The sequence below is a fragment of the Misgurnus anguillicaudatus genome, chromosome 2 (genome assembly GCF_027580225.2).
Source record: "Misgurnus anguillicaudatus chromosome 2, ASM2758022v2, whole genome shotgun sequence".
NCBI classification, from domain to species: Eukaryota; Metazoa; Chordata; class Actinopteri; order Cypriniformes; family Cobitidae; genus Misgurnus; species Misgurnus anguillicaudatus.
In genome coordinates, this window is record NC_073338.2 from 15,096,906 (window position 1) to 15,113,995 (window position 17,090).

At 38.4% G+C, this 17,090-nt stretch overlaps 2 protein-coding genes across 8 annotated transcripts in view; both read left to right on the forward strand.

Annotated features, from left to right (window-relative positions):
• The window catches only part of LOC129441866 (mannose-binding protein A-like), a 24,242-nt gene extending 21,765 nt beyond the window's left edge, over positions 1 to 2,477 (forward strand). For all 5 annotated transcript variants that reach the window (XM_073873417.1, XM_073873411.1, XM_073873401.1 and 2 more), the window contains exons 4-6: positions 1,502 to 1,597; positions 1,855 to 1,986; positions 2,096 to 2,477. In XM_073873417.1, coding sequence (XP_073729518.1) covers positions 1,502 to 1,597; positions 1,855 to 1,986; positions 2,096 to 2,373 — 506 coding nt within the window. In that variant the 3' untranslated portion in view covers positions 2,374 to 2,477. The remainder of the gene's footprint in view (positions 1 to 1,501; positions 1,598 to 1,854; positions 1,987 to 2,095) is intronic.
• Positions 1 to 16,876, forward strand: part of LOC129443344 (uncharacterized) — a 19,792-nt gene extending 2,916 nt beyond the window's left edge. Inside the window, exons 1-5 of one of the 3 annotated variants that reach the window (XM_073873368.1) lie at positions 5,956 to 8,133; positions 9,129 to 9,229; positions 9,319 to 9,392; positions 10,885 to 11,634; positions 11,997 to 16,876. In XM_073873368.1, the coding sequence (XP_073729469.1) occupies positions 8,131 to 8,133; positions 9,129 to 9,229; positions 9,319 to 9,392; positions 10,885 to 11,634; positions 11,997 to 12,472 (1,404 nt within the window). In that variant the 5' untranslated portion in view covers positions 5,956 to 8,130 and the 3' untranslated portion in view covers positions 12,473 to 16,876. Of the gene's footprint in view, positions 1 to 5,955; positions 8,134 to 9,128; positions 9,230 to 9,318; positions 9,393 to 10,884; positions 11,635 to 11,996 lie in introns of those variants that run through there. The other 2 variants (XM_073873363.1, XM_073873360.1) reach the window with 2 other exon arrangements.
• Positions 16,877 to 17,090: the final 214 nt, after the last annotated feature.

Sequence of the window (17,090 nt, forward strand, 5' to 3'; positions counted from 1 at the left end):
AGAATCTTCTCCTTCATGTTGATATCATGAAATTTTGGGGTTGGGATTATAAATATGTAGCCTGACGTTGTTATACTCAATTCTAGTCAAAATTTGAGTCTGATACCGCTCCATTGAACTAAAATTATGAGGCGTGTCTCAACCGAAAAATGCCTCTGTACTCAATTGGATAGACATACGACCAATCAGAGCAACGGAGTGTGTGACTTATGTTGAAATGGCGTCTTTAGCAGCCTGACCGAACTGCTAGTAATTTAGCTACAATGATACTAACATCATTGTAATTATACTAAGTCTGAGTTAGCGAAGGTACATCAACACCTACTATGTTTACAACATTTCATTTATATCACAACATTAAGTATTTACTAAGTCATACATTAAGACTATCTCTTACCATTTGTACGTTAGGTGAACTTCATCCACAACGATAGCTTCCCATTACGTTGGCTTGAAAAATATCGGAGCCTAGCATGTCCCTCCACTTATTCAGCAGTCACGATTCCAGGCTTCTGAAAAGAAGCTGGGAACGACCGCTAATTATATCCATCTCGTCGTGCACGCCGAGTTGCATTGCCGTGATACCCATTTCAGTTGCTTCTTTAACTTTGTCCTCCATAGGAAGGACGGCGAAAACATAAACAAATGCCTTGATCGCGTTTCTCTGCGCCTCTTTTTAAATCAATGCTCTGTCGATATCTTTTAGAACAGACTCAATGTCAGAATCCACACATCTGAATTCACCAGCGGCAGCCATTTCATTGTAAACAGATTGAACACACGCGCTCTTTGGTGACGTGGTTGATACGTTACTGTTGATCATCTGTCCATCATCGTATAAAGCCCGCCCTCACAATTTGATTCGTCGGCCGGTTTTGGTATTCGCATAGTAGCTCCTCAACGGTGAATCCCCAGACCGATCTTCCTGTTTTTCAAATTGTGGTGGGCGGGGCTAAGATCGGCTGGCACCCAGGCTATAAAATATGTCATCCCTGTGACAATCTACTGTATATCCAACAAATGAAGAAGGGAAGGCTCTTCAAAGGACAAATAACATTTATTTATCTTATAATAAGAAACAGCATTATTTCTCTGTTATGGAAGTGACAATTTGGAAAGCTGAAATTAATTTGCTATTTTTGAACAAAATAGCCAATAGCGTTAATTATGCTGATGACAAAAGTGCAGAATGATGTCACAAAAATAGTTGATCTGTATTGGCGAATAAAGGCCCTCTGTTTTAAATGCTTTTCTTTTAAATGTGAATTTTGTCAATGTTTTGGAGTACAGTAGTTTATCCTAACTATCCTAACTAAAAGTAAAAAAACTACTTTTTAAAGATCTTAAAATGAATCTAAAGCTTGTTTGTCTAACATCATCTTCTTGAATATTTTCCCATGGTCCAATCAAAAGTTAACTTTTAGATATACAAATAGTAAAAACGTATCTATGTGCTTGGAGCTCTAAAGATGTTTTTTATTGCTTTGTGTCTCTTCACTAGCTCAAAATTTAATTACACCAGAAAAAGTCAAGGACATTGAAGAAAGATTGATAGTCGCAGAGGAAACTCTGAAAGAATTGAAGCAAGAGAATGAAGGTTAAAATTATAGTTCAATTACAGTGCATGTGGTTTTATCTAAATATAATCTTTTATACTTCTTTATTTTTCCAGTTATTTGTTGTCTTTTTCTTTTATAGTTATCTTTATCATTTTGACATTGGTTGTAAAATAGAAGTAATTCAATGTAAACATGCAATGTAATAAGATTATGTATATTAAGCTGAAAATAAATTTACTGTTGTGTTTTAATCTTTCCCAAAATAAAACCATTAAGTCCGCTTACCTGTTTACAGCCAAAAAGGTTGCATTTTCAGCTGGACTTTTGGCATCTGAATTACAACATACTGGGCCCTTTGATGATCGAAGGACTCTGGTCTACCAAAAAGTCTTCACTAACACCGGAAATGCATTTAACTCAAACAATGGTAATCTATGTCATTCCTACATGCTTGTGTGATATAAAGTACATGTATATGTGAAGTGAAATACAAATTTTTCAAGGTTTCTGAATTTAAATGTTTTTTTTTCTTGCAGGTATTTTTACAGCACCAGTAAAAGGAGTTTATTTCTTCAGATTTTATGCTCAGTCTCACACTGGTAACCAAATGGCAGTCAGTCTATATAAGAATGATCAACTTCATTGTTCTGTGTTTTCTCTAAAAGCTAAAAGCAATGCTAATGGCAGCAATGGTGTTGTTCTTACACTGGAGAGCGGTGATGAAGTCTACACACAGCTGTGGGAGAACAGCTGGGTTTATGATGATAAAGGAAGTTACACCAGTTTCAGTGGTTTTCTGCTTTTCCCCATGTAAATGTCAGATCCTCTAGCACATTAAATCCAGAGGGACAGACACTCAGTTTTCCAAATCTTTTTTATACATTTTTTGCTCAAAACTAAAGTTACTTAAAAATCTGACTTGTGTTCATAGGTTTTTATTTGGCAATGGCAATTTTATTTACTATTACTACAACCCAGGTTGACCAATGTGCTTTACTACAGAATAGCTAAAAATCTCAATAACGCAATGAATATCAAAACAGTAAAACAAAGAACAAGGAGAGAAGAAAAAAGCATCACAACAATGTATAAAATATATAATACAAAGGTTAAATTAAATAAAATTAAATTAAAATTACAGATGAAGCAGTTCTAATAAAAATGGGCAGATCAGTCTCGGTGCAATTGAAGCAAAAGCACGAGCAGAACCAAAAGTGGGAGAAGAGGTTCCGCCCGGACCGAATTCGATAAACACCGGCACTTCCGGGTATCCGGAAGGAGTATAAAAAGAGTGTGGAAATGCAGGAAGAGGCACGTGATTTGGGGGAGAAACCGGTACGAGCGAGTGGTGAGTCGGAACACGGAAGTCAAGTGGAAACAGGCTGAAGCTCTTGTGGATACGTGCAATGCACGAGGAAAGAGGACAACGACGAATGTCACAGGGGTGAGAGAAACCGTATGTGAAGGAAATAATACTTACCGTTTGTGTGTTGCACTGAAGAACAGGCTGAAGTACGTGCTTGGGCGAAGCTCCTGCTGTATCTCTGTTGTGGGGAGGATCTGCGAAGGAAAGAAGGGAGAGAAGGAAAGAGTATTAACACGAGCACAGTGAGTACCGAAATGTTGCATCACTGACGTTGGATATAAGTACGATTGTGGAGTAATCATCTGTTGTTTAAACGGCCCGCTGTTCATGTCGAAGTGGGCGGGCGAGCTGAAGTCGAACTAGCTGCCGTTATCTGCGGGACTACTACGACCTGAGTAGATCATCGTTGAGGCAACGCATCTAAGTCTCCCTTTGGGGTGAGTCTTGACCAGGTGAAAAGTGCGGACCTTATTCAATTCACCGAAGTGTGTGTCGTGCAGTGGGTGAGTCTGTCTGTGACGTGTGTGCACCTGAAGCCTTGCAGTGTCGTGCTGTGTCTCTTGTTGTCTGCACTTGCCCCCAGGTACAGAAGGCCCCTGTGAGACGAACGTGAGTTACCGCAGCGGTGGACTCCAACCTCTACCATTGTCCGCTAACCCCAGCCAACGGATGTGAACTGTGTCGCCGAGTGAGGTACTGTGCTAAGCATTGTAGATCATAACATATCGCCAGAAGGGATGTGGCGAATGTGGTATAAAGGACTAATTGCTGTGTGTGTACTCTATGGTGGTCGTGTGAACTGAGCTGCCCATCCCCCACGGTCTAGATCTTCACCAGCCCCTAAGCCCAGTCATCGAGGAGCCACCAGCTCTATTTTGCCTCTCAAGCCACCATCGTGATGCCAGTAGGAAAATCTCTCCCCTCCACCTGTGTCCCGGAGTCTAGAGGTGATGTATGATTCTGATTCTTCACCATTGTCTGAGATACTTATCTGCGTCCCTAGCTAAAGCCATACACACCTCGAAGAACTCGTAAGCTAAACCAAGGGCCTGTGATTGTCAGCGATACTTACCTGCACCCCTAGCTAAAGCCATACTCACCTTGAAGAACTCGTTAGTTAAACCAAGGGCCTGTGATTATCAGCGATACTTACCCGCACCCCTAGCTAAAGCTATACTCACCTTGAAGCTAACCCAAGGGTCTTTGATTGTCAGAGACACTTACCTGCACCCCTAGCTAAAGTTATACTCACCTTGAAGAACTCGTAAGCTAAACCAAGAGCCTGTGATTCTCAGAGATACTTACCCGCACCCCTAGCTAAAGCTATACTCACCATGAAGAACCTGTAAGCTCAATCCAGAGCTTGTGATTGTCCGAAGTACTTACCTGCACCCCTAGCTAAAGCTATACACACCTTGAGAAACCTGTAAGCGAAGGAAGAGTTTGTGATAGACAGGGCTACCTACCTGCAGTCCGAATTAAGGTTGTACTTACCTGCACCTTGCGTTCCAGCCATACTTACCTCAGGTTGGATCCGAGGGAACGCGCCTCTGTGAGGCTCAGGTAGTTGCTTTCTGTCTCCCCCCCTTGTTTCTATTCATTGTGTGTTTCTACTTCTGCCTTCAGGAGAAGAGAAGGGCGCCATGGGATCAAGCTACACCACAGGAGGTGAACAGAGACGAAGGAGCTCCGTCCTGTCCTTTTCCTGTGAACACCTACCTGGCTGGCCCCTTTTCCCCCACTCTCTGGACCCCCGTCTTCTCCTGGAGGAGAGAGAGAGTGTTATTTTAGATTCCCTTTCCCCATCCCCAACTCATTTTAAATAATTTAGTAAAGATTGTTCTATATTTTACTTATCTCTCTCGTGTGTTTGGTCATTGGGGTGCTTTTGGTACCTCCTCGAGGTGGAACTATAGAGAGGTGCGTGACTCACACAGTCTGTGGTCCGCTCCGGCCTGTGACATGATAACCCCTGCACTGCCGCCTCGTCTTGGGGATAAACACGAGCCTCTGTTTAGAGGATCGAAGAGATCTAGTAACATTGTGCTCAATCAATCAATAAATAAGATGTATACGAAACAGCCAGACCATGTAATGACTTGTAGACAATTAATACAATTTTAAAATCTACTCTAAAACGCAAAGGCAGCCAGTGTTAAAGGGAAACCAGGCAAGTCTGCATAATATTCTCTATGAGCTCCCCCTAGTGTCTGAAAGTAAATGCTTTCAAACACACTGTCATAAAAACGAACTGTTGTCCCTCCCCCCTCGGAACCAAGTTTATCAGCTTATTTCCAATCCAGTTAGGTTTCCATTCCGTCAAGGGTTTTCAATGCTTCTTCCCCAGCTCTGCCATTTGCAACAATCGCTAGCCGTGTTAGCTCGCCTGCCTCTGTGTTGTTTGCTGTAAAGTGATACTGCTTCTCGCGATATCTGAGACTTTGCGAGACTGAAGGACACTGGGTCGGATACAGCGAAGTTGCAAGTGGGGTATTCTTCCTACAGACGGTAGGGGCGGGCGAGAGAGACTTCATTCATCTAGTAATGAGTCATTTAACCATATACCGACTTACGAAGATGATTTATTAACATAAAAATGCTGCCTTGTGTCCCTTTAAGGTTTCATAAACTTTTGTGTTGTCGTCCGCGTCGACGTGCAAATGCACATGCCGACCGCTGGTAGGCAATTTCCACGCGTGTAAGCACAGTAGCAGCAGTGATGGAGGTAAATAGACAGCGACTTTTTGTTTTCCGTCCAATTTTAAATTTACTATTTATCTCTAAGGTAGTGGAAAAGTGTATTGCAATTCAAATTCATGAACATGCCTTTAATAATAATTTGTCTGAACAGTTCCAATCTGGTTTTTGTCCCCAACACAGCACCGAGACTGCTCTTGTCAGAATAACCAATGATCTTCTGTTGACAGCTGACTCTGGGATTTTAACTATACTTGTCCTTCTTGACTTGAGGGCTGCCTTTGATACTGTCTCACATAATATACTTTGATATTACTGGCACTGCTCTTTTTTAATTAAAAGGTTATAGTTCAAAAATATCTACAGTCACCACTGGTGTACCCCAGGGTTCTGTTTTGGGCCTGCTTCTTTTTATTATACATATGCTCCATTTTAAGGAAATATGGTGTTAATTTTCACTGCTATGCAGATGACACCCAACTAAACTGTCTGCCAAACCCACCGGTTCTTTTCCTCCACCATCCTTGTCAAGCTTTTTGGTTGAAATTAAAGATTGGCTTTCAGACAACTTCTTGAAGGTTAATGGAAACACAGCTAAGGCTCTGTTGATTGGCACTAGATTTGTTGTGTCTAAACTGTTTCTCTCTCACCATTGACAATACGGCAATTTGTCCTTCCTCTTAGGTTACATTTTTGGGTGTCATCATGGATAGCACACTATCTTTTGAAGCACAAATTAATAATATTACATGGATTACATACTTCTATTTGCGTAATATTAACCGTCCCTTTCTTTCAAATAATAATATTGCAGTTCTCATTCATGAACTAGTCACTTCACGTATAGACTACTGCAATGCTCACAGGTATTCCCTCCAAATTGCTGCATAAACTTCAGATGGTTTAGAATTTTGCAGCTCATGTTCTCTCTAGAACATCTTATACTGCTCACATCTCTCCGGTGCTTCAGCAATTACACTGGCTTCCAGTAAAGTATGGAGTTGAATTTAAAATCATAATCTTGCAGCACAATTTCTTACTCAACTTCTTCATGTTTACACTCTTTAACATGCACTTAGATCTTCATCTTCAATTTCTCTTGTGGTAACTCGGATTCAACTTACTACCATGGGTGCCAAATTTAGCTATGCTGCCCCCCGCCTATGGAACTCTCTTCCCTTTGATGTTCACAATAGCAAGTGCTTGTTGACTTTTAAAAAGCGACATCTTTTTATACAGGCTTTTTTTATAACATTTTATTGTGACTTAAATGCATTTTACATGCTGTTTCTTTGTTGTGTGTTCTGTCTTGTGCAGTGACCTGTATATTGTTTGTAAGGTGACCTTGGGGGTTCTGAAAGGCGTCATGAAATAAAATGTATTATTATTATTATTCACGCTGTTTTAAAGCATGAAGAAATTACTGTCACAGGTAAAAATATGATGATATGATGCTCAAAGATGGGTTTTAACTAATAAAATTATTGACTACAGGGAGACTTTAAAGATTTAAAATAAAAGTTTAAAATGATTTTCAAAAGGCCACAAAACAAGGAGAAACTTAGCAACAATCAACATATTATTACACAAAAATTCAACATCTTTGATTTCCATAAAGACACCAAATTTAACAATATTGTAGTCTGTCCTAAAAGCCCTTAACAATAGTACAACTGTAAAAACATTTTTACTGCACATACAAACTATAATAACTATAACTATAATTGAAAAATTGTAATCCTCCTTTAATCTTTTGTGCTTGTTTTGAGTGTCTATGACAATGAATAAACACATTGTGTGTTTAAAAAGAGCATTTGTGCAGCTGAAACCAATAAGCCGCGCATCTCTCTAACAGCAGCTTCATAGTGAAATCACTGCTTTTTTTTAAATAAATTTGACTTTTTGGCTCATTGATATTTCTTTCCAACTTTCTTAAACGTCTAGAATCCTAGGACAAAACATAGACAGAAAGATGCTTATGAGCTTCAGATCTTTGAATTCTTTTCACGACTGAACACAAACATGTATCGCACAATTATTATTATTGTAGAGTAATCTACCTTTTTTTACCACAGCGAGTGGCTCTGTTAGGTATTTGACATCTGACTGAAGTTGTGTAGTTATTATTAAAACTATAAAGTGTTGCTTTAAGAATCTGCTAATATTTCATCTCTTTTTTTACTTGTACAGAATTCAATATCTTTTTCTATTCATCTATATTTTTTCTGGTCTAACAAAAGTGCGTAGCTATGTATACTGTGTTAGGCTTGATGAGACTAGTTTTATTAAACATATGTATTGCTGAGCGTCTGCTAAATGACTAAATGTAAATGAATGTGCATGTGCACATTGTGCAGGCAGTATATCTGAGAGGTGGGTCAGTTTCTTATCAGTTTAATCGACAAGCCCCTTAAATTACAAGCAAGAAGAGCCTCCTCTGTTCGGCCAGTTATGTGATTTTGATAACTTGGACCTCTATCGTTGGCTGTGATCTTCTCCAGCAGTAAAATGGTATGTAATGAATGCTATTTCAAAATAAATGAAAACAAATGCAAACAATCTTAAGATTTAGTAAAAACAGGAATGGTGATATGAGCATATCCAGTAAAGTGAACCACAAAATGTTTCTTGTTATACACAACGCTAATGTCTACTTTTAATGACTACAGTAAAAACTTGTTAAACTTGTTTACTGTAATGTTAAAATATAAAAGAGAAGCTCATCTGAGATACATTTAAATGACTGTGCATTGAATAATAAACTGTAGTGAATTAAGTTGTTTTTAACCTGAACAAAAAGTTTTGCTTACACTGCAAAAAGTAAAAGTTGGATCAACTTAAAAATTACTTAAATTAGTAACATCTAAAAATTTGAGTAGAGCAGCTTTCACTTTTTATAGTGTAATTGTGCAGTGTTTGTTGTGGTCTTCAGGATCTCTTCATGCATACATGAAACAAGACATTGAAAGAAAATGTATAATATAGAAATAATTATTCAAATAACATATAAACTTTAATCACAGTATACAAGCTGTTTAGGATAATTCTATCTTAAATGTTCTGAACTGAGCAAGCTTTAAATGTTGCTTATGAAATACTTTTTTGTAAGTTGTGTCTTGTGCCGTAAGACAGACGTTTCCTGTTTACAGCACAAATCACACATATCTGATGTTTATTTCCTCAATATTATCATGAGACATGAAGTTTGCTTTTGTGAATGTTTGCTTAAAAAAACAAATTAAATGCAATCCATTTAAAATAAGTGTAAAAATAATAATAGTATTGATCTAAATGTTCAGTTGCAGTTTATTTAGCTGAGGCTTCATTCCAGAGCAGTTATGGTGCTTTAGTTTCAGTAGCCGCTTTTGCACTGTTGGGGTCTTAGCTTCCAACCTAATTTCTTTGTCTTTTCACACAATCTAATATAAAATAACTATTCAAAAAAATTGAATGCATATATTCTCAAATAAAATGATGTCTAAGGTTTTCCCACTGTGAACTATCAGGTGTTGCTGTTGAAGCCGTACATCAGTGTCCTTCTGCTGCTTCAGTTCAGACAGCAACTATTGGCTCAAAACAGTGAACCTAAAGGAGAGAAGGGAGATCGAGGAGTGAGTGAATAAATGTGTGAAGTGATCAAGGTCAGCACTTTACGTGTAAATACAGAGATCTGGAGAATGGTTTGTTTTTATTCTCAGGAGTGCAGGGACCACCAGGTAATGCAGGACCACCTGGACCACATGGACTCAAAGGAGACAGAGGAGGCCAAGGTGAACCAGTATTTAACATTATTAATTGTATTTAGTTATTATAAGTAGTAAATACCAAGATGGCTTCACTCAAGTAGCAAATGTTCTGGCTTACCTGTGGGCCACAACGATATTCACAATAAATCACTGATATAAGTCCACAAAACCCATATGCTTTCACAAGACTTTTTAAAACAGGATCTAGTAGTCTTGAGTTTTTTTCTTTAAAATTATGTGAAAATCATTCTGCCTTCTCATTTATATAAAACAATACATTGATTTAGAATTTCTAAGATTTGCCATATGGGAGAAGGCATGAAAGCTCCTGAATAATCTTTGATTGACCCCTGAGGAAAACAAAGACTTGCATAATAAGCCTTCCAGTCAGGTATATGAGAGGTAACTACAAGAGAGAATGTGAGGAATGTACTTGTTTTGCAAACGTAATAAAAAAGTTACTCAATAGAATCCAACGGTTTAAAACAGAAAAAGTATTGCAACCATTTTTTGTGGTTACATGCAATTTGTATTACCATTTCATAGAAATATCATGATAAAAGTGGTTTCTGTAATGAGACTATGGTAAATTTATGGTTACTGTGGTTAAGCTACAAATAGTAAAATCATGGTAAATTTAATAAGGGATGAGTGCGGTCAACTTATTAATATTTTGTGTTTACAGATGCGATTATTCCATAGCATCCTGTTAAATAAAAAGAAGCACAAAGGAAGGCCTCATGTCTGGAGAGGCGTGTAACAGGCAGACGCAAATAAACTAGGTTTAAGATGTCAAGATGTTTGCAATCGCGTCATTTATAAGAATAGCATAAAGCTATAAATATAGATGCCTTGTGTGTTTGCGCTTGTGGCCGTTGCATGGTGTTTGAAAGAAGCACAAAAGAGTGCCTCATGTCTGGAGTTTCATGCGGTGGAGCACACAATGAACTTAAAAATAAGGCTTTAGATGTCCAGTTTTCTGCACTCAGATTTAGACTAAAACAACACGGATTCACAGCACTGAATGCAGAAACTGGATGAGGCATTGACTGCCCTTGACTGCTGGGCATGGGATGCATATAGATTGTTTTCTATTAACATTTTGTTTTTATTGGGAGTGGACATATTATCGTTTTGAACAATGCATAAATCATATTTGTATGTCCAAAATCAGTAGGGTAATTTGAGTCTCTTTGCGCAGTGATAAAAAGAGGTTGTGGGGCCCGTGCTGCAGTCAACCCCTGAGTTTTAATATGATTCATAATGATACAACGGAGACAAGTTAAGTAAACAAATCTTTTTCACAGTTAATTTTCTCTTTAATTTACACACATAGCCCACATCCCTTCATTCAATAATCACTGGGCCAAATTCGGGTCATACTCATCATTTCAATCAAACATTAATGTGTGGGCTAGATCTGGGCCTATGACCTAGGTGTATATTGGGTCACAGCTGCACTTTACCACCTTGCGTGAGTAGTGATTCGAGTTTAAACTACTATCTACTTTCACAGGCTCACCTGGCCCTACAGGTGTGCAGGGACCACCTGGCATACCTGGCCTAAAAGGGGAACAAGGAGTGGGACTACCTGGTGTACTTGGTTCTACTGGCCTTAAAGGTGAGCAGGGACAACCTGGCTCACCTGGCCTTACAGGTGTGCAGGGACTACCTGGTACACCTGGTCTAAACGGTCATCCTGGCGTACCTGGCCTAAAAGGTGAGCAGGGACAACCTGGCTCACGTGGCCCTACAGGTTTTCCGGGGCCACCTGGCATACCTGGCCTAAAAGGGGAACAAGGAGTGGGGCTACCTGGTGTACTTGGTTCTACTGGCCTTACAGGTGTGCAGGGACTTCCTGGCGTACCTGGCCTAAAAGGTGAGCAGGGACAACCTGGCTCACGTGGCCCTACAGGTTTTCCGGGGCCACCTGGCATACCTGGCCTAAAAGGGGAACAAGGAGTGGGACTACCTGGTGTACTTGGTTCTACTGGCCTAAAAGGTGAGCAGGGACAACCTGGCTCACCTGGCCTTAGAGGTGTGCAGGGACCACCTGGCCGGCCTGGCATTCCTGGCATAAAAGGTGAGCAAGGAGTGGGACTACCTGGTACACCTGGTCTAAACGGTCATCATGGCGTACCTGGCCTAAAAGGTGAGCGGGGAGTTGGACAACCTGGTTTTCCTGGTTCTCCTGGTAACCCTGGTTTACCTGGCCTAAAAGGTGAGCAGGGACCACCTGGCATGCCTGGATCACATTGGAAACAAGGTAAGCTAAGTTATATTTAGCTAAAATAAGTAGTTTAGATATTTAAACGCTCATATTATGCTTCTTCAACTTTAGTTACCAATGGTTCTCAAACTGGGGGGATTGGGATGTTTAATTGTGAGAACGTTAATGATGCTGTTTACCCAAACTGTTTACTTGTGAGAAGCTACAGTTTTTTTTTAATCAACCATAAAAAGTATTCAATTACATCTCAAGATTTAAAAAAAAAGGCATAATATGACTCTTTTAAAATTGGAATATTATGATAATTTGCATGTTCCACACTAAAACCATCCATCATGGAAATTTCAGACAATGACTTTAAAAGCATCTTGTTACAAATGTAACTGTTCTGTTTGCAGGCAATGGAGATGATTTCACATACCTAAAATCTGTAATTCAAGATCTATCTGCTACAATTGTCATGATGGAGAAAGCCGCAAGTTTTGGTACATTCAAAAAAGTCGGGCAGAAATATTTTGTTTATGATGGGATTGAGAAAACATTTGATGAGGGGATTCAAATCTGCAAGGAAGTTGGTGGAACAATTGCTTTAGCAAGAGATGCTGTTGAAAATCAAGCTTTACATAAAGTAGTGATAGCCAGTGGTTTAAGTAAAAAGCCATTCATTGGAGTCACAGACAGAGATAAAGAAGGACAGTTTGTGGACATTGATGGTAAACCCTTGATTTTTACCAACTGGGCTTCGGGTGAACCTGATAATTATCAGGAAACACAACACTGTGGTACAGTTATTTTGGAGTCTGGACTTTGGGATGATGCCAGTTGTTATCAACCACGTCCTATTATATGTGAAATAGTAAAAAATAGTATATAAAATCTGTCTGCACAATTTTATGAACATCATTCACTGTAATTTTACATTTCTTTCAACAAATAGCAACACATAATGAATAGTGAATTTTAGTGTGCATCAAACTTAAAGGAATAGTCTGTCCTTTTTCCATATTAAACTATTTTATTACCTTAACTAAGAAGAGTTGATACATACCTCTATCATCTTAGTGCGTGCACGTAAGCGCTGTGGCGCGTGGCGACACTTTGATAGCATTTAGATTAGCCCCATTCAATGGTACCATTTAGAGATAAAGTTAGAAGTGACCAAACACATCAACGTTTTTCATTTTTAAGACGAGTAGTTATACGAGCAAGTATGGTGGCACAAAATAAAACGTAGCGCTTTTCTAAGCGGATTTAAAAGGGGAACTATATTGTATGGCTGAATAGCACTTTTGGGAATACTTTGACTCGGAGCAGTAACACTCTCCCTCTCCCTCTCATTATTTTGTGCCACGGCACCATACTTTTATTGTCATGTGGGCTTCAGAATAATTATGATAAAAACTGATCTGTCACATTTAAAGAGAATTACATTTTGCTTACAGTACCAACAATGTTTGTTTATGAATTTGCACAACATTAGCATCCTCTCTAAGTTATTAAAATTATCATAATCATTAGTTCAACTCAAATGCTCAAATACTTTATTCAGTAAGATGTCTTCATTAAACAAATAGTTTTCTATATAAAAGATTATTAAATTACTGTGCATAAATATACTTATATGCAAGTTTGTCTGTTCACCTTTTAATGAGGCAAATATGTTGCAGCATTGCAATCCTCATGGGACAAATGTTGGATTTTGGTAATTTTGTTCAATTAAGCAATAAAGAAAATACTATCTATCTAAATCTTAGTTCTGACTACAGATAAATTGTATGGCTGTGTCACATCATGTATAGGAAATGTATATAAACTCTAGAGTTACATCAATGTTTATTTGCAACATTTTGTGAAAGAAATTTCTCTGTTCCACGAAAACATGTCCAGTGAATTTAAATTAGGTTTTAACTCATTCGTTGCCAGATATTTTGCTTGCCAGAATTTTTTGTGACTTCTTCCAGGACATTTTTCTTCTAAAAATATATAAACATACAAATATATCAAATGACAGAACAGATCCTCTGCCTTTAAATAAACAAAGAAACAAAACAGAAAAAAAGTTTCATCCTATCTATATTTTTTCTCTTCTTATAAATATGAGTTTTTCTCTTTTAAAATCCATTTCTTTTTTAGCAAAAAGCTGAAATAACTGAATTTTTTAAAGGAATTTAGTTAGATATCAGATCCAGAATGATTATCAAAACATATATTGAGTTTAAATTTGTAAATAACGTTTTGGCTTCAGTTTTTTCATAAATTGGGCAAGTGACATCTAGTGGATAATCGCAGTATTACAGATTAACATGAAAATTATTGCAAATTTTTTCTCCTAATTAACGAGAACTCGTCAATGGCAGGGAAAGAGTTAAAGGTGCAGTTTGTAAGATATTTGCAGTAAAATATCCAAAAACCACTAGGCCAGTGTTATATATTTGTTCAGCTGATTACTATCAATATTTCTAATGTTTTCTACTACTTGTAAATCGTAAAAAAATGCCATTCTAAACAGTGACATGGAGGAACTGCAGTTGTCTGTCAATGATGTTAATATCCATGTTACCCTTTGTTACCGCCTTTACTGACATAAAAACCACATGACGACAGTGTCGTGGACAAATGTGGAAGTCTATTCACCTTATTTTTCACGACAGAAAGGGCGGCGCCATTGTGCTCATTTTGTAATCCTACTTCCGGTTTACTACTTCCCGCCACATATCGATGAGGAGCACCTGAAGCAGCAGCTGAAGGTGTTGCATTTAAAGCTGCCGTCGGCAACTCTGGAGGATTGAGCAGTTTCCAAATGTTTACAATTTCATGTCTCGCCTCCACTACCTCCGAGCAACCTCCCTCCAAGCTCGTTCTCGTCAGCGTGTGTGCACCAGTATTATTGTGAACGCAAACTTAGCTTAAACAATACTTAGATTACCTACAGAACACTCCGAAATACAATCAATGGTTGATAAAGTACAATTACCTGTTGAGAAGAAATGCGGCAAGGTCTGCATCCATCTTGAACCCTTTAAAATCTCGTAGATTCCTCCACCTTTCAAATGCTGGTCGATATTGATCCTACTTTTATTACGGTCACGGTCGCTTTCTATCTTTGTTTCCTTCTTTTCATTTGTTGTTTTCCTAGCTCTGGTTGTTTACCGAGGAATCGGAAGTTTGTCAGTGAATGTTCTCTCTGCCATCACGCTGTTCAAACCAAAACACCTATAACTTTAGGCGGATGCTGTCATATTGTAACGCGCGCGAGGGGGGATGGAGATCTGTGACGCGTGCAGGTACTGTGATTGACAGGCAGATTTTACAGAGCACTGCGCTGATTGGACCAAATGAACCGGGAGCGGTGGATTTTTGCAAAACAAATAACAGGCTCTAGGTGGAGCTAAAAGCGGGGTTTTTTCTTAAACAGTCTAATTTATGTTGTTCTATCGGAGCATAGTGTTGGTTTCAGTGAATATGATCAAAAAATATGATCAGTTGCCGACCGCAGCTTTAAACATTTACATAAACATTTTAATGGACGAGAAGCCAACTGACGAACACCCTTATCCCGAGAAATGGTTCGTCTATGATGTCGGGCTACTCACTTGTTTATGGACTAGGATTACTATTTACCGTCTCCCGCTGGTTGTGTCAGCAGAGAGCTCCCATAAGCATACAGGCCAACCAAACGACCCATGAAGAGTTTGGGACAAAGAAGAGAGAAAGAATGAGGATCAATATTGGTGTTGCATTATCTGGATGGAGAGAGCTTCACGACAACCTTCAACTGGACAGAGATGCCGATCTTGCTTGTGTTTTACGCAACAGGTGAGTTGTTTTGATTCGTAACCCATAAAAATCTTTTTAAAAATAGTTTTTTTATTATTATTAATGTGATTGTAGTATCAAGAAAAGATAATGGGTTTTAAGATGAGTCAATTCCAGAAAACAAAAACAACCCAGCAAAAATGAAAATAGCAGCTTACTTCTTGTAGCTGGACCTAGAGCTGAGGTCAGCTCACTCAATACAGGGTTGCGTTTCCCAATCGGAAGTCTGCAGCCTCCATAGGTTGCATTTGTAGGCTGCATACATCATGAAGACCGTCTTATTTCAGAATATTAACATTTTTCAAGTTGACTCTTATTCTTATTTAATCGTATATTGTTGTAACACGCTTATGACTTGCGAATGTAATACTCAGTTAACTTAAATACACCAGGCGTGTAATGATGACGGATGCAGCCTGCATATGCGACCTAGGGAGGCTACCTTCTAATTGAGAAACGGCATACACACTCTCCTCATTCACGGATTTACTCACACTCGTTTTTTGTATGTCCATCACATTTTGTCCTTTCTAGTTTCTTGTCACAGCGAACGTGAAATTTTTCCACACATCAGATTAAAAATGTGCGTTTCTTTTGCTTCCGCCATTGTCGCTCCACTTGTAGAGAGGCATCAGAGTGGCACGCATGGGATTATGGGAATTGTAGTTCCCGCGTCCCTCCACTCGCTCCAGTTGGCCGGAAAAAAAACTACACGTGTTGGTCGCAAGCCCTAACGTTTTACCAAATTATGTGACCATGAAAAATTTGATACCGCAATACCACAAAATGTATAATACAGTTACATCCCATGACTAACAATTTAGTTTTGAACATTACATGAAACCTTACATAATGAAATAAAATGATGTCATCAAACTCAACATTTATAAAACTTGATTACTTTACCTCATCCGTCAACATGATTTCTTGTCCCATCTGATGTGATGGCCATCAGCGGTTGAGTTAAAGACAACAAATCCCATAATTTCATGCTGCTTCAGAGCGTCATTAATCTGCGTCATTGTTATTGTTTTGATCATGCTACAAATTGCACCTTTAACTAGATCATTGGTAAATCTTTTTTCTAAAACAAGCATTTTCCCACTTTACATCAGCAGATGGAGCCAGTTTACCTCATTGTTCTGATGTTTCAGTCTGGACTTTTATCAAATGGGACTCAGGCCAGCATGATAATTATATTGGAGCAAAAGACTGTCGTGTTCTCAAAATGGGTTCTGGTTATTAAGATGATGTTAGTTGTAACCAAGATGATCCACATCTATTAAATGTAAAATAGAAATCACATAGAATGTGCCATATTCAGCGTAAGAAACTAAATTATTTTCCTGTAACTTTACAGTAAGTGATTGGCAACATGGTTGCCAGCAAGTTACTGTATTCGGTTTAGAGGAATCGTTATGTGATGCATGTTACACTACTGTTAACAAATAAAGATTATTTTTAATAAAAAATAATATTTTTATTAAATAAATAAAATAAACAAAACTTACTTAATTTTTAGAAATCCCACATCCTCCCAAAACGCGACCATGTGTCTAATGTGAAGTCAGGTGTGGCGGTACTGTATACCAATTCTGAATTATTGCCATTATTATCATTTAGTCATTTTACAGACAGATTACATCAGTTACATCAAGACAAAAATAAACTGTCAA